The following is a 24,353-nucleotide window of genomic DNA, read 5'->3' on the forward strand; positions in this document are numbered from 1 at the left end:
ACGTAGGACAGGCGAAACTGGGACCAGTCTTGAACTAGAGCGTCCGCGGCGAAGGCCTGAGGATCGTGGGAGCGAGCCACGTAAACCGGAACCTTGTTGTTGTGACGGGATGCCATTAGGTCCACGTCCGGAGTGCCCCACTTGCGGCAGATTGACTGAAACACTGCCGGGGTGCAGGGACCACTCGCCACCGTCCACGGATTGACGGCTGAGATAATCTGCCTCCCAGTTTTCTACGCCAGGGATGTGGACTGCGGATATGGTGGACTTTGAGTCCTCCGCCCATTGAAGAATGCGTTGGACCTCCAACATAGCCAGGCGGCTGCATGTCCCGCCTTGGTGATTGATGTAGGCAACCGCTGTCACGTTGTCTGACTGGACTCGAATGTGCCTGCCCGCCAACAGGTGGTGAAAGGCTAGGAGAGCTAGAAGCACAGCTCTGGTTTCCAGCACATTGATTGAAAGGGCTGACTCGGACGGAGTCCAAGTGCCCTGTGCTCTGTGGTGGAGATGTACCGCTCCCCAGCCGGATAGGCTGGCATCCGTGGTGAGAATCACCCAGGACGGAGTCAGAAAGGAGCGCCCTTGGGACAGGGAGAGGGGTCGAAGCCACCACTGAAGAGAGTTCCTGGTCCGTGGCGACAGAGCCACTAACCTCTGTAAGGAGGAAGGACGCTTGTCCCAACAGCGGAGAATGTCCAGCTGCAGAGGACGCAGATGGAACTGGGCAAAGGGAACCGCCTCCATGGAAGCCACCATTTGACCCAGCACCTGCATCAGGCGCCTGAGGGAATAACGGCGGGGCCTCAGGAGAGAGCGCACCGCTAGCCGGAGAGACTGCTGTTTGATTAAGGGCAACTTCACAAGTGCCGGCAAAGTCTCGAACTGCATCCCTAGGTACGTGAGACTCTGGGTCGGAGTCAGAGTGGCTTTGGGAAAATTGACAATCCACCCGAATTGGGCTAGGGTGGCGAGAGTGAGCGAAACACTCCGCTGACAGTCTGCGCTGGATGGACCCTTGACCAGAAGGTCGTCCAGATAAGGAAGCACTGCTAACCCCTGGAGGTGCAGGACCGCAATCACTGCCGCCATGACCTATCTCCTATCGCAAAACGTAACCAACGCTGATGTGACACTGCGATTTGCACATGTAGATAGGCATCTCTGATGTCGATGGACGCCAGGAACTCCCCTTGGGTCATAGAGGCAATGACTGATCGCAGAGACTCCATGCGAAAATGCCACACCCGGACATGCTTGTTGAGAAGCTTGAGATCCAGGATGGGCCGGAAGGTACCGTCCTTTTTTGGAACTAGGAAGAGATTTGAGTAAAAACCTCTGAACTGTTCCTGAGCGGGAACTGGGACAATCACTCTGTTTGCCTGCAAGGACGCCACGGCCTGCGAGAAGGCGGCGGCCTTGGAGCAGGGGGGAGTTGAGAGAAAAAATCTGTTTGGAGGGCTGGAAGAGAATTCTATCCTGTAGCCGTGAGATATCATGTCTCTCACCCACTGATCGGAGACTTGCTTTAACCAAGCGTCGCCAAAGTGGGAGAGCCTGCCACCGACTAAGGACGTGGCTGGAGCGGGCCGAGAGTCATGAGGAAGCTGCCTTAGTGGCAGAACCTCCTGCAGTCTTCTGCGTACGCGCTTTTGGGCGCCAGTTGGATTTCTGATCCTTGGCTGAGTTAGTGGACGAGGCGGAAGGCTTAGAGGATGACCAGTTGGAGGAACGAAAGGAACGAAACCTCGATTGATTCCTACCCTGGGCGGGTTTCCTGGTCTTGGTTTGTGGCATGGAAGTACTCTTCCCGCCAGTAGCATCTTTAATAATTTCATCCAGCTGTTCACCAAACAGCCGTGAACCAGCAAAAGGGAGCCCAGCAAGAAACTTCTTGGAAGAAGCATTTGCCTTCCACTCTCGAAGCCACAAAATCCTGCGGATAACAAGAGAATTAGCTGAAGCCACCGCAGTGCGGTGAGCAGCCTCTAGCATGGCAGACATGGCATAAGATGAAAAAGCTGAAGCCTGAGCAGTTAAGGTAACCATCTCAGGCATAGATTCCTTGGTGAGGGAATGCATCTCCTCTAGAGAAGCAGAGATGGCTTTGAGCGCCCACACTGCTGCAAAAGTCGGGGAAAACGCGGCCCCCGCAGCTTCATACACAGATTTGGCCAGAAGGTCAATCTGACGGTCAGTGGAATCCTAAAGTGAGGTGCCGTCAGCCACCGACACAACGGTCCGGGCTGATAGCCTAGACACCGGAGGGTCTACCTTTGGGGAGTGAGACCACTCCTTGACCACCTCAGGTGGAAATGGAAACCGGTCATCAGAACCACGCTTTGGAAAGCGTTTGTCAGGGCAGGCCCTGGGTTTGGTCACAGCGGTCTGAAAACTGGAGTGGTTAAAGAACACACTCTTCACTCTCTTAGGCGAGGTAAACTGATGTTTTTCTGCCAAAAAGAGTTGCTCCTCTGACACTGGCGGATTGAGATCCAGCACAGAATTAATAGAAGCAATCAAATCCCTAAGATCTGAGTCACCCTCAGAGAACTCGATGGGATACATAGCCTCCGAGCCCCCAGTAAGGGCATCCTCCTCATCTTGAGAGTCAGCTCTTGAGACAGAGCCGTGGGATGGGGAGGGGGAGGAAACCCTGTGCCTTCTCTTAGAAGGACGGGTTCTGGGATCAGATGATGAATCCTCCGTGAACTCCGATGGACGGAGGTGAGAGGATAGGAGTCCTCGGTCAAGAGTATTAGAGGCACCCTGTGAGGGGGGCTGATGCATATTCATCAAAGTCCTGGACAAAAGTCCCATGGACTCAGCAAATGACTGGGATATGGACCTAGAAAAGGACTCTACCCAGGCCGGGGGTTCAGTCACAGATGCAGCAGCAGCCTGAGAGACCACTGGGGGTGAGACTCCAGGCTGTGGCACTGCCAAGTTAGAGCAACCATCACAGTGTGGATAAATGCTCGGCTCAGGCAGCAGGAGCTTACATGCAATGCATGCAGAATAAAGCTTTGGAGCCTTGCTCCTTGTGTGAGACATGCTGCTGGAGTGGGGGCTCTGCAAGAGAATGAACCCCAGGGAAAATATACAGAGGTCCACAACCGGAGACCGGCTGTGGCTTACCAGACCGCTGAGCGCGGTGTTGTGTGCCCTCCAGATCCCGAAGCCCGGTCCCCCAGTGCGCAGCACCTCAGCCGAGATGCAGAATGCAGGATGTCCCAGAGCAGAGTGAACTCTGCCTGAGAAATGGCCGCCGGAGCGAAGAGAGGGGGCGGGACTAGGGGACGTTCCTATAAAAGAGCGGAAACTGGAGGGCTATAGAGACCTGCAGGGAAGGAGGGACGCCCCAGCAGTGGGGAGTGTCCCTCCCCTGTGTAGAACGGCCGCCGGGAGGAGTCGAACCTGTCCCTCTGCATGAGTGACATGCGAGGGCAGGAAAACGAAACTAGGCCTCCGGCGAAGCCGGGGCCTAAATTTAAGCGGCGAGGCCGACAAGCAGGCACCATCGGCGCGGTTCTCGGGCAAAAGCTAGAGAACCCGCCGGAAAAGTTAAAAACAATCACATACAGCATACTCTCCCCTTACAATAAAGAACTGGGACCCCCAACATAAACGTCTCAGGTACTTAGCTGCTGAGACGCAGGGCCATGTCCCTGGGGATGAGCGCTCCGGTCCAACAGAATCCTCAAGGGGCTGTGGATGGAGACCGGACTCCTGCCAGGCATGGAGACCGTGCTGGCTCCCACTTCAAGCCACAGCCCAGAAGGGATGGTGAAGGAGCACGGCATGTAAGGCTCCAGCCTTGTAAATAAACCTTAACAACACCGCCGACACAGTGGGGTGAGAAGGGACATGCCGGGGGTCCAGACATGGACCCGCTTTTCTTCAAACTTTTTCCAAAAGTCAAACAAATCAGATGAGAATGCATGTGTGGATGTATGACCTCCTGAACACAAAGCGATAAACTGGCTAGGACTGGCTACCAGGGGGTGTATAAGCTCAGAGGGAGGAGCTACACTTTTAAGTGTAGTACTTTGTGTGTCCTCCGGAGGCAGAAGCTAAACACCCATGGTCTGGGTCTCCCAAAGGAACGATAAAGAAAAACAGATAGACCCGACACCTGCCCTTTGAGGGTTACTAGCGGGAGACCCGTCTGTAAGCCTGACTGAAGGAAGGCCAGTAACACAGGGAGTGACAGAACCGGTGGAGATGAGTTGCCGTTGACCTCACACCATTGAAAGAAGGTCTTTCAAGTGCGGTAGTGGATGTTTGAAGACGGAGGCGTCTGAGCTCTGACCATAGTCTGTATCACCTGTGGGGTAAAGGCTGCTTGGGCTAGTAGCCAGGATTCAACAGCTGTGCGGTCAAATTGAGAACCCCTGAATTTTGATGGGCGAGAGGACTTTGCGACAGCAGGTTCAGACGATCTGGGAGCCACCATGGGGTGTCTGAAGAGCTGCGTGAGCTCTGCGAACAAAGCCTGCCTGGGCCAATCCATGGCAATGAGAGTCACTGGGATGCCTTCTGCTTTGATTCCCTTGATGACGCTTGGTATCAGTGGAAGCGGGGAAAGATGAAGGGGAACCTGAACTGCTTCCACGGATGTATGAAAAGCGTCGATTCCTGGCGTTCGCCGTTCGTGGTAAAGGGAGACGAACCGTGAGACTTGATTGTTGAACCGAGAGGCCATCAGGTCCATATCCGGAATCCCTCATCAGAGGCCGAACCATTCTAAAGCCTCTCTGTTGAGGGATCAAGCCTGCCGCCAAGTCCTGCCTGCTGATGAAATCTGCTGTCCAATTCTCCACGGCGGGGAAATGTACTGTGGAAAAACTGGAGTGATGAGGCTATGCCCACTGTAAGATCTTATTCACCTAGGTCATCGCCATGACGCTCCTTGTTCCGCCCAGGTGATTAATGTATGCCACTGCTGTGGCGATGTTCGACTGGATCCTGGATGGCGATTCCTGTATGAGGGGCTGAAAATTCTGTAGGGCTCGGAGAAAGGCTCTGATCCCTAAAAAAAAAATTGATGGGCAGACGGCTCTCCAGGGAGGGCCATCGACCATGGGCCCTGTGTTTCGGAACACCGCTCCCCAGTCAGAAGACTGGCATCGGTGGTGACTGCCTGCCAGTGTACTGGTATGGAAGACATTCCTCTGGACCGATGGGGGCCGCTGGTCCACCATAGAAGCGAGCGGCGGGTTCCCGAAGTCAATTGGGTCCTGCGATTCAAGGTGGATAGAGAAAATTGACCCATCTGTTCGGCCGAGTCAGCTGAAGGAGACGAAGGTGGCAGCGGGCGAACAGAACCGCCTCTATTGTCGCCCCCATCCGACTGAGGACTCTCCGCCTGGGAGTGACGGAGGATCTGGAGGTCTCTTCGGAGGGAGACGATCTTCACTAGCGGAAGGGACCCGCGTCTTTGGATGGTATCGAACTCCATGCCTAGACATGTAATTCTGCTGGCCGGGGTCAGAGAGGGCTTCTTCCAAATTGATGAGCTAGCCGAGTTGGGATAGGATGTCGATAGTGACCTGAATACTTAGGAGACAGTCGTCAAAAGAATACCCCCTGATCACCAAAACGTCCAGGGACGGAATCACAAAAATGATCTTCTGCTATTGCGAAACACAGGAACATCTGTGCTGTTGGGAACTTCGGGATGTGCGTCCTGTATGTCCGACGATAGAATTGATGCAAACTCTAATATGTAACCTGAGTCCAGCATCTCTCCGACCCAGGCGTCCATGATCAAAGTCCGCCAGACGTGATTGGAATGAGACAGGCGCCCCCCCTTCCCCTGATCTACGACGGCGCGCGACGACCTCAAGTCATCTAGAGGGGTAGTGCTGTGATCCGGATGTCGTCCTTGATGTCTGGCGTGGCTTAGAACGCCGGGAAGGGCATGTCCTGAAGGACAGAATCTTCCTATTCCTCTGTATTCCAGGCTCTGAGTCAGATCGCCCGACAGATGGCCACCGTATTGCTAGCCGCTTGCGCTGCACCGTAGACTGGTGACAGAGACGCGTTGAGTATGTACTCACCCGCTAGAGCAATGTGTGTAGCAATGTTGTGAACTCCGGAGTGCTCGATCCCGCGCGAAGACCGCTGTTGAAGTTACCGGCCCAGGACATCATGGATCTTGCCAGTCAGATGGCGGCGAAAGCAGGAGGAGTACCGTGCCCGCCGTCTCAAGAGCTGAACGGGCAAATCTCTCTGTATTTCGATTCGTGGCATCTCGGAGCGATGCCCCGAGCGGGAGAGATAGTACTAGGAGATGGCAGGCGGGAAACAGGAGTGTCGACCACAGGCGAGCCTGCCCATTTCTTCCTGAGAGCCTCAGGGAAGGGGTAATGTAAATCAAGCGACTTACCATTGTTGAATATCTTGATCGGTTGTCGCCTGTGCTTGCATAGAATTTCGGCAAATTCTGGATGGTCACCGAATTGCCTGTGTGCTCGCTTAACCTGTTTGGAAGAGACATGCGAGCATTGGGTAGCCACAGAGTCCGTCTGGAGCTTTCGCGTATGACTTACCGCTTAGACCAGACTATCCACCATACCTCTGACATCGGCCGTCTGATCTGGATCCAGCATCGCGGCTGCATCCGACTCTTCTCCTGAAAAAAGGGTCGGCCGGTCCCGGGGACGAGTGGCACTCGGGCCCTGAAGGTGATAGAGACCTCTGGGAGGAACTTGAGAGGAGGCCCAGCAGGTCCGCTTCTGTGCTCCAGTAGTAGGGTCTGGATCAGACCGACTGTCGTCCAGATCCAGCTGGACCGGGGGAGCGACTGCAACGCCTGCGCGATGGTCATAGACGCCCTTGGAAGAGAGACCACAGACTGGGACAGAGGGGTCTACCACTCCGGGGGAGGGAGCGCAGTGGAGCTCGGGGTGTCCTATAATGTTGCAGTAGCGACAGTGACAGGGAAGCTGGCGGTGACTGGGGGAATCTGCATAGCAGTTGGTCTGGGGCGCAAGCCGAGCGGGGGACTGGCTTGGGAAAATTTTCCTTGCAGGCTGTGCATGCAGAGTCCGCTATAAAGGGGCCCGGCTTGGATGGGGTGACTAGGCTTAACCATTGCTTAGGGAACCCACTAGTGACATTAGGGAGGAGACAGGAAATAGGGGAAATAATAAGAAAAAATAAGGAAAAAAGATAGTCTGTTCCTAAGGAGGAGCAGCACTCACCCAGGTGCTGTGTCCTTCCCAGGTCAGCAGGGGTCTCAGAAAACTGCAGGGACAGCATTGCTTAAGAAAAGCGCAGCCCTTCATTTTTTTATTTTTTTTTTCTTCTGTTGGAGGGGATCTTACCTGCGTCCAAGCGGTGTCGCTCTGATCCTCGGCCCCATCCTTGCCTGCTGCGGCTGCCGGTGAGTCCAGTCTGCCCCTGGGAGACACCAGGGGGGAATGCTGGGGAGCTGTGGATAACACTGCAGAGCGCTCCTGCGCTGCAGTGACCGGATCCTCTGCCTGGGCCCAGGGTAGAAGGGAAACGCTGGGGGAGGCCTGGTGCTGCTGAGCGCTCCTGCGCTGCAGAGCCTGCGATCCTGTCACCGGGTCCTGGATGGGGAAGCCACGGGTTGCAGAGATTCAACGGCGCCTCCACCAGAAACACCCCTTGAGACGGTACCATAGGGGAGGACGGGGAGTGTGTCCTTAAACAAAATGTTCGACCCTGGGACGGTACCATGGGGCAGGAGGGGGAGAGAGCCTGGCATCTCGAGCCTCAAACAACCCTGGGGACGGTACCCGGGAGGGAAGGAGCAGGCGAGGGTTCTCTCTGATGCGGGGACTTTCACCCTGCAGAAGAGACAAAGGGCTAGAAGATGAGAAGGCTGAGCGGCGCCGTAATAGCAAAAAACGGAAAAAAGGAATAGCCTAGGCTGAGGTTGGCCCACCCACAGTGATATGGGCCCACTTCAGCCTCCTACGACACTAAGCAAAAAACTGGCATAGATCCGCCTCCGGCTCAAGGTGTATACTGCTAGGGAGGAGCTAACTTTTTTTATGTCTACTTAGTGTCAGCCTCCTAGTCACAGCAGCATACACCCATGGTCCTGTGTCCCCCAATGAAACGATAGAGAAAGCGATATATCTGAAAAGAGACTGTATCTTAAAGTTTGACAAGGTCTGGGCCTCCTGGATAGACAGCTATACCTCTAGAGGACTGCAGAGATTTCGATTAGGTCTCTTCTAAGTATTGACATGGTGGTTTAAAGTGGATCTCTTATTGGTAATGTCTAACTAAGAACCCTCTTACACAGGGTTGTGATGAACATATTGGATATTATTGCACTTATCTTTTATGTTGGGGATTTTCTGTGGGGAGGTGGGCTGGTGGGGACTGCGTTCCCCGGGGATGTTATAAAACCTGTGTTTTAAAAGTCTCAATAAAAAAAAACCACATGTTCTTGAGAACGGAGAGGATTTATAATAAGAAATATGTGAAGTTCCTTGTCTTTACAAGCACTTTGCTATATTACCTATTGAACAAGATGAGACAACCCTTTTAATTCAAACCTGCATGAAGGTGCCCACGATTGTATTGAGTGACATTTTCCCAAAATGCTAAGTATCTACTTAAAAAATATGTAAGTAGAAGGGTTTGATATTTTGTATTATTTTATATCTTCAGGTTTGCATTAAGTCACATTTGTGAAAATTGTCCCAAACTCTCTGGTGTCAGAAAAGGGGCTAAAACAATCCCCCTCCAATCATACATGTAAAGGGCTTGCAGGCGAGTGCCTCCAGTATCCATACCTCGGGCTTCTTCAGCTTCAGTTCCCCATGTTTCATATTGGCTTCTCCAATCTCCTCGACGCTCTGTGGTCGGCTAGACAATACCTCCATCCCGTCTGACACAAAGGTATCGATCTCATGTAGGTTAACTGAAAACAGATGGGTAAGGAAATTGGATCCATTGACATCAAACAATTATCTGCTGCAGAATAAATCTCACACTTAGCTTACACGGTAGAAGTGCTTTCGTTACAATCGTCATCAGCTGTCAGCCATTTATTTTTATCACTAGGATCGGCTATTATTGTATGACCAGCTTCGGCCCATCCGTGGACGAGCACCAGTTCGCGCATAGGGTCTCGGGCAGCAGCTGGAGTGCAGCACCCCCTAACATGCCACATCAGCCCATCCTGGTACTGAAGCCCCATTACTTCATTCTGCTAATCAGTCCGAGCTCCAGGAATCAGACCCTTTATGGCGGAGAGCGGGAACTAATCATCGGGCAACATGCCCCCATTAGAATCAATGGAAAATATGGGAACAGTCAGGCACTGCGCTCGGCCATCACTTTCTCTACAATTATTTTAATAAAGGAGTTCATATATGCATATAGAGGTTCTTTATTAGAAGACAAAATATAGCAATTTGACTTACATTCCACCATTTGTTGAAATTGGTCCACAGGAATTCTGGCCCATGTGGAAAGGATAACTTGGGCCCATTTGTGGACAGGATAACTTACCACAATAGCCAAAAATTAGATCGTTTGTGGCCTTTTCATTTTCCTGATGAAGAAGCGAGGCGGCTTCGAAATGCGTTGAATCAAGAAACCACTTATTTATAATAACGCACAGCATCATTATTGCCCGGCACCGCAGAATAATCACTAATCATCCCTCTCTCCTATAAATTAAATAGATTAAATAGAGGCACAGATATGCTTTATCCCAGAGAGGCTCTATAGGATTAAGAGAAAGGGACTGCTAAGGCCAAGGAAGCAGAAAAATCTCATAGTCATGTTATAGGAACCGATCCATGACTATATGACCCTTCTGACTGTCATGACCCCGGCTGTGTTTGTTTCCTGAAACGTGGCCGGGGAGAGGCCCCCCCCTCCGTGCCTCGTTCCCAGGATCTCGGCGTCTTATTTTCAGGGCACTTCCGTTCATGCAGTGCCAGTTATAATTCTGCTCTGCAGTGTGCCGCTAGTGCCTGTAGGTTCTGATCCTGCCTACCGTACTGACTACATTAGATTCTGCCTACCTCACGTCCTGACTGTGTCTGTTCCCCAGACCTCCTGTCCTGACTGTGTACATTCTCCCTGCCTTCCGTCCTAACTTTCCTTTCCCCCTGCTTCTGTCCTGACCGCCTCCATTCCTCTCTGACTCCCATCCTCCCTCCTCTATTGTTCCGCCCTCCTGTACTCCCTGCTATTACCTGCTCACCCGTCTCCCGACTTTGGCTTGTTAATAAACTCTGTTTCTGCGCGCTCCCCCAGTCTTTGACATTCTCTCTCGGTTTACTGACTCGGCTCTCTCTAGACTCTGTCTCGGTCTGACCCCTGGTACCTCGTCGACCTGATGGCTCTGACTCCAAACCGTACGACCATCCACTTCTTCCACTAGGGAGATTTGTGCCCTCTAGTGGAGGATTGCTGTCAGCACTCTCCTGGTACTCCAACTCCCCATCTAGTGGTGAATCCCTACCTAGCACTCTCCTGGTGTATCAGCTCCCCCTGCTGGTTCATGACACCGACATTGTGCATTAATCAAACCATGAAGGGATGAACTTGGTCTTCCACAATGCCCTACTGTCCAAACGTTAATCCAAAAGGTATAAAACAGCCAAGTGTTTATTACGAAAACACTCCCCACTTCTTTTGCCACCAGCCTGAATGTTTCAGACCTCACAGGAAGGGGTCGTGGATTCTTGCCGATCATGTCAAAGTCTGACCTCTTGTCAGCACAGTGCAATAGAAATCTGGAGTCCCCTAAACAAGTGGTTTTACCATTGCTCCAAATTTTGCTCTCTTTTGGCCACTGGAGTCTTGCAGTCTTGTTTTCCAATCAACAAAAGCAAGAAAACCATCATCTTAAATACTTGCACTGGACTTGTGTCTTCTTTCGACCGTAAAACTATAAATGTGATTCGTGCAATACTTCATTCTCGTATAGGCTGGCGTGGAATGGGGAATGAGCCGCGCTGCCGTATAACGAGACCAACGAAGTAGAATCCTAGTGATTTTTTATTAGTCAACTAGCTGTAGTACCTGGGCGTTGCCCGGGATAGTAACTGTCTTTCTGTCTCTCTCCCAGTCTCTGTCTGTGTGTCGCTGCTGTCTGTCTGTCTGTCTCTTTCCTTGTCTGTCTGTCTATGACTATTTCTATCTCTGCCTGTATTTGTATCAGTCTGTCTCCATCTCTGTGTCTGTCTGTCTCTCTCTATGTGTGTGTATGTCTGTCTCTTGCCCCGTCTGTCCCTTCCCCCATCTGTCCCTTCCCCGTCTGTCCCTTCCCCCGTCTATCTTGCCCCGTCTGTCCCTTCCCCCGTCTGTCCCTACCCCCGTCTGTCCCTACCCCCGTCTGTCCCTACCCCCGTCTGTCCCTACCCCCGTCTGTCCCTACCCACGTCTGTATCTACCCACGTCTGTCTCTTTCCAGGGCTGTCTCTGTCTGTGTCTCTGTCTGTCTGTCTCTTTCGGTCTCTATCCATCTCTCCACCGACATCATATAACCTCAGGCATAAGCTTCAACTAACAGGTTTTTTTTGTTCCTATAGCAACCACTGACAGTTCCTATTAATAACCTATAGCTCCCACCTCCATTCAGTTTAATGGCGGCAGGATTTTAGACACGAACTGTAAAGCACGGGGTTAAATATTTCTGTCAAAACATAGTCTACGACGCTCCCTGGGTCACATGGGGCGTCTGTGCAAAATTTCGTGATTGTAAATGCGACGGTGCGGATTCCTTTAGCGGACATACACACATACACTCAGCTTTATATATTAGATGTGTTTTGGTGAGATCCCTCGCCTTCATCCGGACATAAATCACAAGCATACCTTTTGATTTTGTCCTGATAAAAGGCGAGGGATCTCCCCAAAATACGTTGACCAATAAAAAAAATCACTTGGATTCTACTTTGGTAGTTTCATAATACGGCAGCGCGACTCATTCCCCATTCCACTCCGGCCTATTCAATTCTCATAGGGAATCAATTTTTTATAGCTGGTTGTGGCTACACACAGCCAGCACAGGTGAGCCTGTATAATTCTGTTACAACCTCTATTAACATAGATAAGACCCTATTTGCCCTCCTGTTCTCCCTTCAGATTCTTTCTTAATACTTCATTCTCAACACCGTTGCACAAGAAATTCTGGCACTATTGACCCATTCTAATACAGTCGCTGAGCCATGTACCTTTATGCTGAACTCCGGTGTCTGTATATACAGTGTAAATACATGGATTTAATCGCTCTCCTCATACACAAGAACAGGTGTACTTTTTTATGAAGCAATGAACACGAAATCTGAAATTATGATACTTTAGAGGGAACCGGTCCGTTGATTAATGCGATCAGCGTGAATCAGAGCCTGTGGCATACCAGAGAAAGCAGTTTGAAGATCCCGGCACCGCACTGGTTGTCACAGGTCCATCCTGATAAATCCACATGGGAGAAATCGGTCAATCAATTTGAGTGAGGTGAGGAGAAGCCGGTCCTGAGCTTTTCAGAGAAAATCAGACCGGACTGCAATTGTGCAGTATGAAGTGACGGCCAGGTTCCCTTTAATATGTGTTTTCCCCTCTTCATTTCCTCACTTACCCTGTATAGATTTCTTAAGGGAGATCAGCAGAGAATCAAACAGCTTCTGAATGAGGTCATCAATGACGGCCTTGACCGGGCTGCAGTTAATAGTCAAACAGTCAATCTTTATAACACTAGAAAACAATAAAGAGGGAAAGAAGCCATGATAGGTTTTCTGTATGATGGACCACTGTTTCCACGAACACCCCCTTATCCAGAGCAGATTTTCTGGTCTTTTTTTGTTGTTTTTTTTATGCCATCCAACCTCTTATGAGACCACTTTTCACAGCAAATCTGAGTGGTTGAGTGTTTTCACCGTAGGTGCTCACGTGTTTCTAACAATGAATAAGGTGACCAAATACAGCTATAAAATCTCTGAGGTTTCCAATATTTTTAACAATCAGAATAGAGCTTGAGAACAGCGGCAGTTAAAACGTTATTATCAGCTTAAAATACATACATTTGAGAAAAAAAAAAAGTCCCTGAAGATGTCCACGTCCTTTAAGAAGGGAATTTTGTTTACTTACCGTAAATTCCTTTTCTTCTAGCTCCAATTGGGAGACCCAGACAATTGGGTGTATAGCTTCTGCCTCCGGAGGCCACACAAAGTATTACACTTAAAAGTGTAAAGCCCCTCCCCTTCTGCCTATACACCCCCCGTGCATCACGGGCTCCTCAGTTTTGGTGCAAAAGCAGGAAGGAGGAAAAGTTATAAATTGGTTTAAAGTAAATTCAATCCGAAGGAATTTCAGAGAACTGAAACCATTCAACATGAACAACATGTGTACACAAAGAACAACAGCCCGAAGGGAACAGGGGCGGGTGCTGGGTCTCCCAATTGGAGCTAGAAGAAAAGGAATTTACGGTAAGTAAACAAAATTCCCTTCTTCTTTGTCGCTCCATTGGGAGACCCAGACAATTGGGACGTCCAAAAGCAGTCCCTGGGTGGGTAAAATAATACCTCGTAATAGAGCCGTAAAACGGCTCTTTCCTACAGGTGGGCAACCGCCGCCTGAAGGACCTGCCTACCTAGGCTGGCATCTGCCGAAGCATAGGTATGCACCTGATAGTGTTTCGTGAAAGTGTGCAGGCTCGACCAGGTAGCCGCCTGACACACCTGCTGACCCGTAGCCTGGTGCCGCAAAGCCCAGGACGCACCCACGGCTCTGGTAGAATGGGCTTTCAGCCCTGAGGGAACCGGAAGCCCAGAAGATCGGTAAGCTTCGAGAATTGGTTCCTTAATCCACCGAGCCAGGGTTGATTTGGAAGCTTGTGACCCTTTACGCTGGCCAGCGACAAGGACAAAGAGTGCATCCGAGCGGCGCAGGGGCGCCGTACGAGAAATGTAGAGTCTGAGTGCTCTCACCAGATCTAACAAGTGCAAATCCTTTTCACACTGGTGAACTGGATGAGGACAAAAAGAGGGTAAGGAGATATCCTGATTGAGATGAAAGGGGGATACCACCTTAGGGAGAAATTCCGGAACCGGACGCAGAACCACCTTGTCCTGGTGAAACACCAGGAAAGGGGCTTTGCATGACAGCGCCGCTAGCTCAGACACTCTCCGAAGTGATGTGACTGCTACTAGGAAAACCTCTTTCTTCGAAAGGCGTGAGAGAGAAATATCCTTCATTGGCTCGAAAGGTGGTTTCTGAAGAGCCATCAGCACCCTGTTCAGATCCCAGGGTTCTAACGGCCGCTTGTAAGGAGGGACTAGGTGACAAACCCCCTGCAGGAACGTGCGTACCTGTGGAAGTCTGGCCAGGCACTTCTGAAAAAACACAGAGCGCTGAGACTTGTCCCTTAAGAGAGCCGAGCGACAACCCTTTTTCCAATCCGGATTGAAGGAAGGAAAGAAAAGTGGGCAAGGCAAATGGGCAGGGAGAAAAACCCTGATCAGAGCACCAAGATAGGAATATCCTCCACGTCCTGTGGTAGATCTTGGCGGACGTTGGTTTCCTGGCCTGTCTCATAGTGGCAATGACCTTTTGAGATAACCCTGAAGACGCTAGGATCCAGGACTCAATGGCCACACAGTCAGGTTGAGGGCCGCAGAATTCAGATGGAAAAACGGCCCTTGAGACAGCAAGTCTGGTCGGTCTGGTAGTGCCCACGGTTGGCCCACCGTGAGAAGCCACAAATCCGGGTACCACGACCTCCTCGGCCAGTCTGGAGCGACGAGGATGGCGCGGCGGCAGTCGGACCTGATCTTGCGTAACACTCTGGGCAGCAGTGCCAGAGGAGGAAACACATAAGGGAGTTGAAACTGCGACCAATCCTGAACTAAGGCGTCTGCCGCCAGAGCTCTGTGATCTTGAGACCGTGCCATGAATGTTGGGACCTTGTTGTTGTGCCGGGACGCCATTAGGTCGACGTCCGGCATCCCCCAGCGGCAACAGATCTCCTGAAACACGTCCGGGTGAAGGGACCATTCCCCTGCGTCCATGCCCTGGCGACTGAGAAAGTCTGCTTCCCAGTTTTCTACGCCCAGGATGTGAACTGTGGATATGGTGGAGGCCGTGGCTTCCACCCACATCAGAATCCGCCGGACTTCCTGGAAGGCTTGCCGACTGCGTGTTCCCCCTTGGTGGTTGATGTATGCCACCGCTGTGGAGTTGTCCGACTGAATTCGGATCTGCTTGCCTTCCAGCCACGGCTGGAACGCCTTTAGGGCAAGATACACTGTCCTTATCTCCAGAACATTGATCTGAAGGGAGGACTCTGTCGGAGTCCAGGTTCCCTGAGCCCTGTGGTGGAGAAAAACCGCTCCCCACCCTGACAGGCTCGCGTCCGTCGTGACCACAGCCCATTATGGGGGAAGGAAGGATTTCCCCTTCGACAGAGAAGTGGGGAGAAGCCACCACTGAAGGGAAGCCTTGGCTGCCCGTGAAAGGGAGACGTTCCTGTCGAGGGACGTCGACTTCCTGTCCCATTTGCGGAGAATGTCCCATTGAAGTGGACGCAGATGAAACTGCGCAAAAGGAACTGCCTCCATTGCTGCTACCATCTTCCCTAGGAAGTGCATGAGGCGCCTCAGGGGGTGTGACTGGCCTTGAAGGAGAGATTGCACCCCTGTCTGTAGTGAACGCTGTTTGTCCAGCGGAAGCTTCACTATCGCTGAGAGAGTATGAAACTCCATGCCAAGATATGTCAGTGATTGGGCCGGTGTCAGATTTGACTTTGGAAAATTGATGATCCACCCGAAACTCTGGAGAGTCTCCAGAGCAATGTTCAGGCTGTGTTGGCATGCCACTTGAGAGGGTGCCTTGACCAGCAGATCGTCTAAGTAAGGGATCACAGAGTGTCCCTGAGAGTGTAGGACTGCTACCACTGCTGCCATGACCTTGGTGAAGACCCGTGGGGCTGTCGCCAGGCCGAAAGGCAGTGCCACGAACTGAAGGTGTTCGTCCCCTATGGCGAAACGCAGGAAGCGCTGATGCTCTAGTGCAATCGGTACGTGGAGATAAGCATCTTTGATGTCGATTGATGCCAGGAAGTCTCATTGGGACATTGAGGCGATGACGGAGCGGAGCGATTCCATTCGGAACCGCCTGGTTTTTACGTGTTTGTTGAGCAGTTTTAGGTCCAGAACAGGACGGAAGGATCCGTCCTTTTTTGGTACCACAAACAAGTTGGAGTAAAAACCGTGACCCTGTTGCTGAAGAGGAACAGGGATCACCACTCCTTCCGCCTTCAGAGTGCACACCGCCTGAAGAAGAGCATCGGCTCTCTCGGGGGGCGGAGATGTTCTGAAAAATCGAGTCGGAGGACGAGAACTGAACTCTATCCTGTAATCGTGGGATAGAATGTCTCTCACCCATCGGTCTTTTACCTGTGGCAGCCAGGCGTCGCAAAAGCGGGAAAGCCTGCCACCGACCGAGGATGCGTTGTGAGGAGGCCGAAAGTCATGAGGAGGCCGCCTTGGGAGCGGTTCCTCCGGCGGTCTTTTTAGGACGTGACTTAGACCGCTATGAATCGGAGTTCCTCTGATCCTTTTGAGGCCTTTTGGACGAGGAGAACTGAGACCTTCCCGCGGGCCGAAAGGACCGAAACCTCGATTGTACCTTCCGTGGTTGAGGTCTGTTTGGTTTGGACTGGGGTAAGGATGAGTCCTTTCCCTTGGATTGTTTAATGATTTCATCCAATCGCTCGCCAAACAGGCGGTCGCCAGAAAATGGCAAACCGGTTAAGAACTTTTTGGAAGTGGAGTCTGCCTTCCATTCACGTAGCCACATGGCCCTGCGGACTACCACCGAATTGGCGGATGCTACCGCCGTACGGCTCGTAGAGTCCAGGACAGCATTAATGGCGTAGGACGCAAACGCCGACGCCTGAGAGGTTAAGGACACCACTTGCGGAGCAGATGTACGCGTGACTGCATTAATCTGCGCATGACAAGCTGAGATAGCTTGGAGTGCCCATACGGCTGCGAATGCTGGAGCAAAAGACGCGCCGATAGCTTCATAGATGGATTTCAACCATAGCTCCATCTGTCTGTCAGTGGCATCTTTGAGTGAAGCCCCATCTTCCACTGCAACTATGGATCTAGCCGCCAGTCTGGAGACAGGAGGATCCACCTTAGGACACTGAGCCCAGCCCTTGACAACGTCAGGGGGGAAGGGATAACGTGTATCCTTAAGGCGCTTGGAAAAACGCTTATCTGGACAAGCTCGGTGTTTCTGGACTGCCTCTCTGAAGTCGGAGTGATCCAGAAACATACTCAATGTACGCTTGGGAGACCTGAAACGGAATTTCTCCTGCTGAGAAGCTGACTCCTCAACTGTAGGAGCTGGTGGAGAAATATCCAACACCTGATTGATGGTTGCTATAAGGTCATTCACTATGGCGTCACCATCAGGTGTATCCAGGTTGAGCGCGGTCTCAGGATCAGAATCCTGATCTGCTACCTCCGCTTCATCATCCAGAGAGTCCTCCTGCTGAGACCCTGAACAGTGTGATGAGGTCGAGGGAATTTCCCAGCGAGCCCGCTTAGGCTGCCTGGGACTGCGGTCCATGTCAGAGACCTCACCCTGGGACCCATGGGTCACCCCAGGAGCACTTTGCAGCTCCAATTGAGGGGGGCCTGGGGTCAATGATTGAACAGTGCCCGGGGCCTGAGTCACCGGTCTGGCCTGTAAGGCTTCTAGTATCCTAGCAGACCATTTATCCATACTCTCAGACAGTTTGTCAGCAAATACTGCAAACTCCGTCCCTGTCACCTGGACAGTGGTAGCAGGTGGTTCCACCTGGGCCACCAGTAGCAGAGGCTCCGGCTGAGTAAGTGCCACAGGGGCCGAGCATTGCACACAATGAGGGTCAGTGGAACCTGCCGGTAGTATAGCCGCACAAGAGGTACAGGTTGCAAAGTAAGCCTGTGCTTTGGCACCCTTGCTATTTGCGGACGACATGCTGTTGTCTCCTCTGAGTACAATCCAGGAGGGTATATAGTCAAAAATCAACAGTGCGACTGTACAGTGTAAATGTATAGCATATAAGCATATATATATATATGTACACTCCGGCACTCAGTGGGGCCAGCACCTCAGGTGCTGCTTACCGACCGCTCAAAGCGGTTGTGTGATCACCAGATTCCCTGCCTGGGCCTCTCAGAGCCTGTTGTTTCTCCTCTCCAGCGTCAGAAGTGCTGACAGGAATGGCTGCCGGCGTTCTGTGGGGAGGAAGGGGCCGTGGGCGTGCCCTAGAAAGTGCGGGAATCTGGAGCCCCACTGTGCTGAATGAGGGGGGAGGAGGATACAAAGTATGCTCCAGCCCTCAGCGCTGACTCCTGTGCAGCGTCCCGCCCTTCCCCTGACTGACAGGCCTGGGGGCGGGAATTTGCGATACTAGGCCGCAAAAGCCGGGGACTAAAGTTATAAGCGCGGCCGGCATATAAGCGCGGCCGGCGCGGTAGTCCCCGGCGCACTAACACACCCAGCAGTGCTGCAGTGTATATGGCACCAGCGCTCCATGCGCGGTCCCCACGGGGACACAGAGTACCTCACAGCGCGGCCGGCGCGGTAGTACCCGGCGCACTGACACACCCAGCAGAGCTGCAGTGTATATGGCACCAGCGCTCCATGCGCGGTCCCCACGGGGACACAGAGTACCTCACAGTAGCAGGGCCTTGTCCCTGACGATACCCAGCTCCTGTCCAGCAGATTCCCCAGGGGCTGCGGAGGGAGCACGGTCCCATGTGCCTGGAGACCGATTAGGATCCCACTTCACCCAGAGCCCATTAAGGGATGGGGAAGGAAAACAGCATGTGGCTCCTGCCTATGTACCCGCAATGGGTACCTCAACCTTAACAGCACCGCCGACCAGAGTGGGGTGAGAAGGGAGCATGCTGGGGGCCCTGTTATGGGCCCTCTTTTCTTCCATCCGACATAGTCAGCAGCTGCTGCTGACTAAGATGTGGAGCTATGCGTGGATGTCAGCCGCCTTCGCACAAAGCATAAAAACTGAGGAGCCCGTGATGCACGGGGGGTGTATAGGCAGAAGGGGAGGGGCTTTACACTTTTAAGTGTAATACTTTGTGTGGCCTCCGGAGGCAGAAGCTATACACCCAATTGTCTGGGTCTCCCAATGGAGTGACAAAGAAAGAGGACATTACACCAGTTTTAGCATGCTGAGGTCATCATGGCAAAGTGGCTGCAGAGCTGAATAAAATATTGCTCTTAATTTTTAATTTCTCACCTCCATTGCAGGGATATTATTAGCTTGTAAAGTTTATATTATAATTTTCAAGATCAAGGGGGCGTTACCAGAGACTATGTCTCCCCTCCTTGAGGTTGACCAAACGTAGGCAGAATTAGGCTGCTTTTACACATCCAGTTTTAGCAGTGCGGCTCAATCCAGCTCAAAAACCTATGCAACGGATGTGGCGAAAAAAACAGATCCGTTGCATAAGTTTTTCCCATGCGGCCCGTCTGTTTTTTGACGGATGCGGCTAGATACTGAGCATGCGCAGTGCAAAAAAAATGCATTCGGCGTCCATAGGCTTGCATTGTAAATCAAGTCGCATCGCGCCAGATCCGGCGCGATGCGGTTTTTTTTTGCCGCACAAAAAAAGAGAATTTTGTTTACCGTAAATTCCTTTTCTTATAGTTCCGTAATGGGAGACCCAGACCATGGGTGTATAGCTTCTGCCTCCGGAGGACACACAAAGTACTACACTAAAAAGTGTAGCCCCTCCCTCCGAGCATATACAACCCCTGGATAACCAAATATAGCCAGTTTAGTGCAAAAGCTGAAGGAGAGTAGCCACCCACAAGTAGAGATAGAGCAAGAACCGGAACAACCGGAGCCTCTGTCTACAACAACAGCCGGTGATAACACGCGGAACAAGAAACTGCCAACAGGCAACAGGGAGGGTGCTGGGTCTCCCATTACGGAACTATAAGAAAAAGAATTTACGGTAAGTAAACAAAATTCTCTTTTTCTTCATCGTTCCTATGGGAGACCCAGACCATGGGACGTCTCAAAGCAGTCCATGGGTGGGAATAAACAGAAAACTGAGAAGTAGGCAAAACCTAACTTCACAAATGGGCGACAGCCGCCTGAAGGGTGCGTCTGCCCAAGCTCGCATCTGCCGAAGCATGAGCATGCACTTGGTAGTGCTTCGAAAAGGCATGCAGACTAGTCCAAGTGGCAGTCTGACAGACCTGCTAAGCCGTAGCCTGGTGCCTGAAACCGAAGAGGCACCGACAGCTCTGGTCGAGTGTGCCTTGATCCCCGGCGGGGGAGGCATTCTAGTACACTGGTAGGCATCGGAAATGGCCGACCCAATCCAACGAGCTAGGGTCGGCTTAGAAGCCGAGAGGCCCTTACGCCGACCTGTGGTCAGCACAAAAAGAGAGGTGCACCGCCTAAGAACAGCGGTGCGACACACATAGATCCGGAGCGCCCGCACCAGAACCAGAGTATGCAACGCTTTTTCAAAGCGATGAACAGGAGCTGGACAAAAGGAAGGCAGGGAAATGTCCTGGTTAAGGTGGAAGGAGAAACCACCTTAGGGAGGAAGTCCGGAGTCGGACGGAGAACCACCTTGTTTTGATGAAAAACCAAAAAAAGTGACTCCGAAGAGAGTGCAGTCAAATCAGAGACTCTCCCGAGGGAAGTTATGGCCACTAGAAAGACCATTTTCTGTGAAAGACGAGGCAAAGAAACCTCCCTAAGAGGCTCAAAGGGGGGTTTCTGGAAGCCGTGAGGACCAGATTAAGGTCCCAGGGATCCAAAGACCGCCGGTAAGGCGGCGTGATGTGAGATGCGCCCTGTATGAAGGAGCGCACCTGAGCCAGCCGGGCGATACGCCGCTGGAACAACACTGGCCGAGCCGAGACCTGTCCCTTGAGGGATAGTCCTAGCTGCAGACCGGACTGTAGAAGGGACAGGAGGGTCGGCAAGGAAGAAGGCCAAGAAGCATGGCCGGAAGGGTGACACCAGGACAGGAAAATTCTCCAGGTCCTGTGATAGATTTTGGCCAAGGAATACTTCCGAGCCAGAGTCATAGTGGAGATGACGACTTCTGGTATCCCTCCTGAAGTCAAGATCCAGGACTCAAGAGCCACGCCGTCAATCTGAGAGCCGCAGAATTCTGGCGGAAAGACGGACCTTGTGAGAGAAGGTCTGGACGGTCCGGGAGATGCCACAGCACCTCAACGGACAGATGGAGCAGGTCAGGGTACCAAGCTCGCCAGGGCCAGTCTGGAGCAATGAGAATGACCCGACGGCCCTCCATTCTGATCTTGCGCAGGACTCTGGGCAAGAGCTAGAGGGGGAAACACGTAAGACAGACGAAACTGGGACCAATCTTGAACCAGCGCGTCTGCTGCAAAGGCCTGAGGATCGTGAGAGCGAAGATCCACTTCCGGAGTGCCCCAAGTGCGGCAGATTGACCGAAACACTGCCGGATGCAGAGCCCACTCGCCGCTGTCCACGGTTTGACGGCTGAGATAATCTGCCTCCCAGTTTTCCACGCCTGGGTTGTGGATTGCGGATGTGGTGGACCTGGAATCCTCCGTCCACTGAAGGATGCGTTGAACCTTCAACGTTGCCAGGCGGCTGAGTGTCACGCCCTGGTGGTTGATGTAGGCAACCGCTGTGGCGTTGTCTGACTGGACTCGAATGTGCTTGCCCGCCAACTTGGTGAAAGGCCAAGAGAGCTAGACGCACAGCTCTGATTTCCAGCACATTGATCGAGAGGGCTGATTCGGACGGAGTCCAAGTGCCCTGCGCTCTGTGGAGGAGATATACTGCTCCCCAGCTGGATAGACTGGCATCCGTGGTGAGGATCACCCAGGACGGGGCCAGGAAGGAGCGTCCCTGAAGAGAGAGGGGCCGAAGCCACCACTGAAGGGAGCCCCTGGTCTGTGGCGACAGAGCCACTAACCTGTGCAAGGAGGAAGTCCGCTTGTCCCAACAGCGGAGAATGTCCAGCTGCAGAGGATGCAGATGGAACTGGGCAAGGGAACCGCTTCCATTGACGCCACCATCTGACCCAGCACCTGCATTAGGTGCCTGATGGAATGACGGCGGGGCCTCAGCAAGGAGCGCACTGCTAGTGAAGGGACTGCTGTTTGACTAAGGGCAGCTTCACAAGTGCCGGCAGAGTCTCGAATTGCATCCCTAGGTCGGAGTCAGAGTGGACTTGGGAAAAAGACAAGCCACCCGAATTGGACTAGAGTGGCGAGAGTGAGCGAAGCACTCCGCTGACAGTCTGCACAGGATGAAGCCTTGACTAGAAGGCCGTCCAGGAAAAGGGATGCCAACCCTTGGAGGTGCAGAACCGCAACCACAGCTGCCATGACCCTGATGAATACTCGAGGGGCCGTGGCTAACCCGAAGGGAAGAGCCACGAATCGGAAATGGTCCTCTCTGATTGCAAAACGTAGCCAACGCTGGTGTGAAACTGCAATTGGCACATGCAGATAGACATCTCTGATGTCGAGGATGCAAGGAATCTCCTTGGGTCATTGAGGCAATGACTGAGCGCAGAGACTCCATGCGAAAATGCCGCACCTGAACATGCTTGTTGAGAAGCCTGAGATCCAGGATGGACCGGAAGGAACCGTCCCTTTAGGGGACTAGGAAGAGATTTGAGTAGAAACCTCTGAACCGTTCCCAGGCGGGAACCGGTACAATTACTCCGTTGGCCTGCAAGGATGCCACGGCCTGAGAGAAGGCGGCGGCCTTGAAGCAGGGGGGAGTTGACAGAAAAAAATCTGTTTGGCGGGCTGGATAGAATTCTATCCTATAGCCGTGGGAGATGCTATCCCACACCCACTGATCGGAGACGTGTTGAAACCACATGTCGCCAAGCGGGAGAGCCTGCCACCGACCAAGGACGTTGCTGGCGCGGCCAGATAGTCAAGAGGAGGCTGCCTTAGTGGCAGCAGCTCCTGCGGTCTTCTGAGGACGCGGCTTCGTGCGCCAGTTGGTTTTTGGTCCTTGGCTGAGTTAGTGGACGAGGCCGAGGGCTTAGAGAACGACCAGTTGGAGGAACGAAAGGAACGAAACCTCGACTGGTTCCTGCCCTGGTTCCTGGATTTGGTTTGTGGCATGGAAGTACTCTTCCCGCCAGTAGCCTCCTGAATAATTTCATCCAGTTGTTCACCGAACAGCCTGGGCCCAGCAAATGGGAGCCCAGCAAGGTACTTCTTTGAAGAAGCGTGTGCCTTCCACTCTCGAGGCCACAAGATCCTGTGGATAGCGAGAGAATTGGCCGAAGCCACCGCAGTGCGGAGCCTCCAGCATGGCAGACATGGCATAGGATGAAAAGGCTGAAGCCTGGAAGTTAAGGCAACCATCTCGGGCATAGAGTCCCTGGTGAGGGAATGCATCTCCTCTAGAGAAGCAGAGATGGCTTTGAAAACCCACACTGCTGCATAAGATGGGGAGAACGAGGCCCCTGCCGCCTCATATACAGATGGCGGTCAGTGGGATCCTTAAGAGAGTTGCCATCAGCCACTGATACAACTTTCCGGGCTGAGAGTCTAGACACAGGAGGGTCTCCTTTGGTGAATGAGCCTACTCCTTGACCACCTCTGGTGGAAACGGAAAACGGTCATCAGAACCACGCTTTGGTGGTTCTGTCAGGACAGGCTCTGGGCTTGGTCACAGTGGCCTGAAAACTGGAGTGGTTAAGGAACACACTCCTTGTTCTCTTAGGCAAGGTATACTGATGCTTCTCTGCCAGAGAGGGGAGCTCCCCTGATACAGGCGGATTGAGGTCCAGTACAAAATTAATGGACGCAATCAAATCACTAGCATCTGCGTCACTTTCGGACAGATCAATGGGGTACATGGAGGTAGCGTCCGAGCCCCCAGTAAAGGCATCCTCCTTGTCCTGCGAGTCAGCTCGTGAATCAGAGCCGCGGGACTAGGAAGGAAGGGGGACCCTGCGTCTCCATTTTAGGAGGACGGGGTCTGAGACCAGATGAAGAATCCTCTGTCAGCTTTGCTGAGCGAGCCGTAGCAGCAGAAGCGCCCTGAGAAGGGGGCTGATGCATGCTCAGCAGTGTCCGGGACATCTGTCCCCTGGAGAGAGGGATTCTACCCAAGCCGGGGGTTCAGCCACCGGAGCCGGAGCAGCCGGAGGGACCACTGGGGATGAGCCTCCAGGCTGAGGCACCACCATGTTAGAGCAGGCATCACAATGTGGTTATGTGCTCAGTACAGGCAGTACGACACTACATGCAGTGCATATTAAGTACAGCCTTGCAGCCTTGCTCCTCGTGTGAGACATGCTGCTGAAGTGGGGGCTCTGAGCCAGAATGACCCCCAGCAG

General features: G+C 52.5%; 1 protein-coding gene across 3 annotated transcripts in view; it reads right to left on the bottom strand.

Annotated features, from left to right (window-relative positions):
• Positions 1-24,353, bottom strand: part of DYNC2H1 (dynein cytoplasmic 2 heavy chain 1) — an 852,364-nt gene that overhangs the window by 660,247 nt on the left and 167,764 nt on the right. For all 3 annotated transcript variants that reach the window (XM_075337457.1, XM_075337458.1, XM_075337455.1), the window contains exons 19-20: positions 12,587-12,702; positions 8,781-8,908 (exon numbers count right to left, since the gene is read on the bottom strand). In XM_075337457.1, the coding sequence (XP_075193572.1) occupies positions 8,781-8,908; positions 12,587-12,702 (244 nt within the window). The remainder of the gene's footprint in view (positions 1-8,780; positions 8,909-12,586; positions 12,703-24,353) is intronic.

This window comes from Anomaloglossus baeobatrachus, chromosome 2, assembly GCF_048569485.1.
Source record: "Anomaloglossus baeobatrachus isolate aAnoBae1 chromosome 2, aAnoBae1.hap1, whole genome shotgun sequence".
Taxonomy (NCBI): domain Eukaryota; kingdom Metazoa; phylum Chordata; class Amphibia; order Anura; family Aromobatidae; genus Anomaloglossus; species Anomaloglossus baeobatrachus.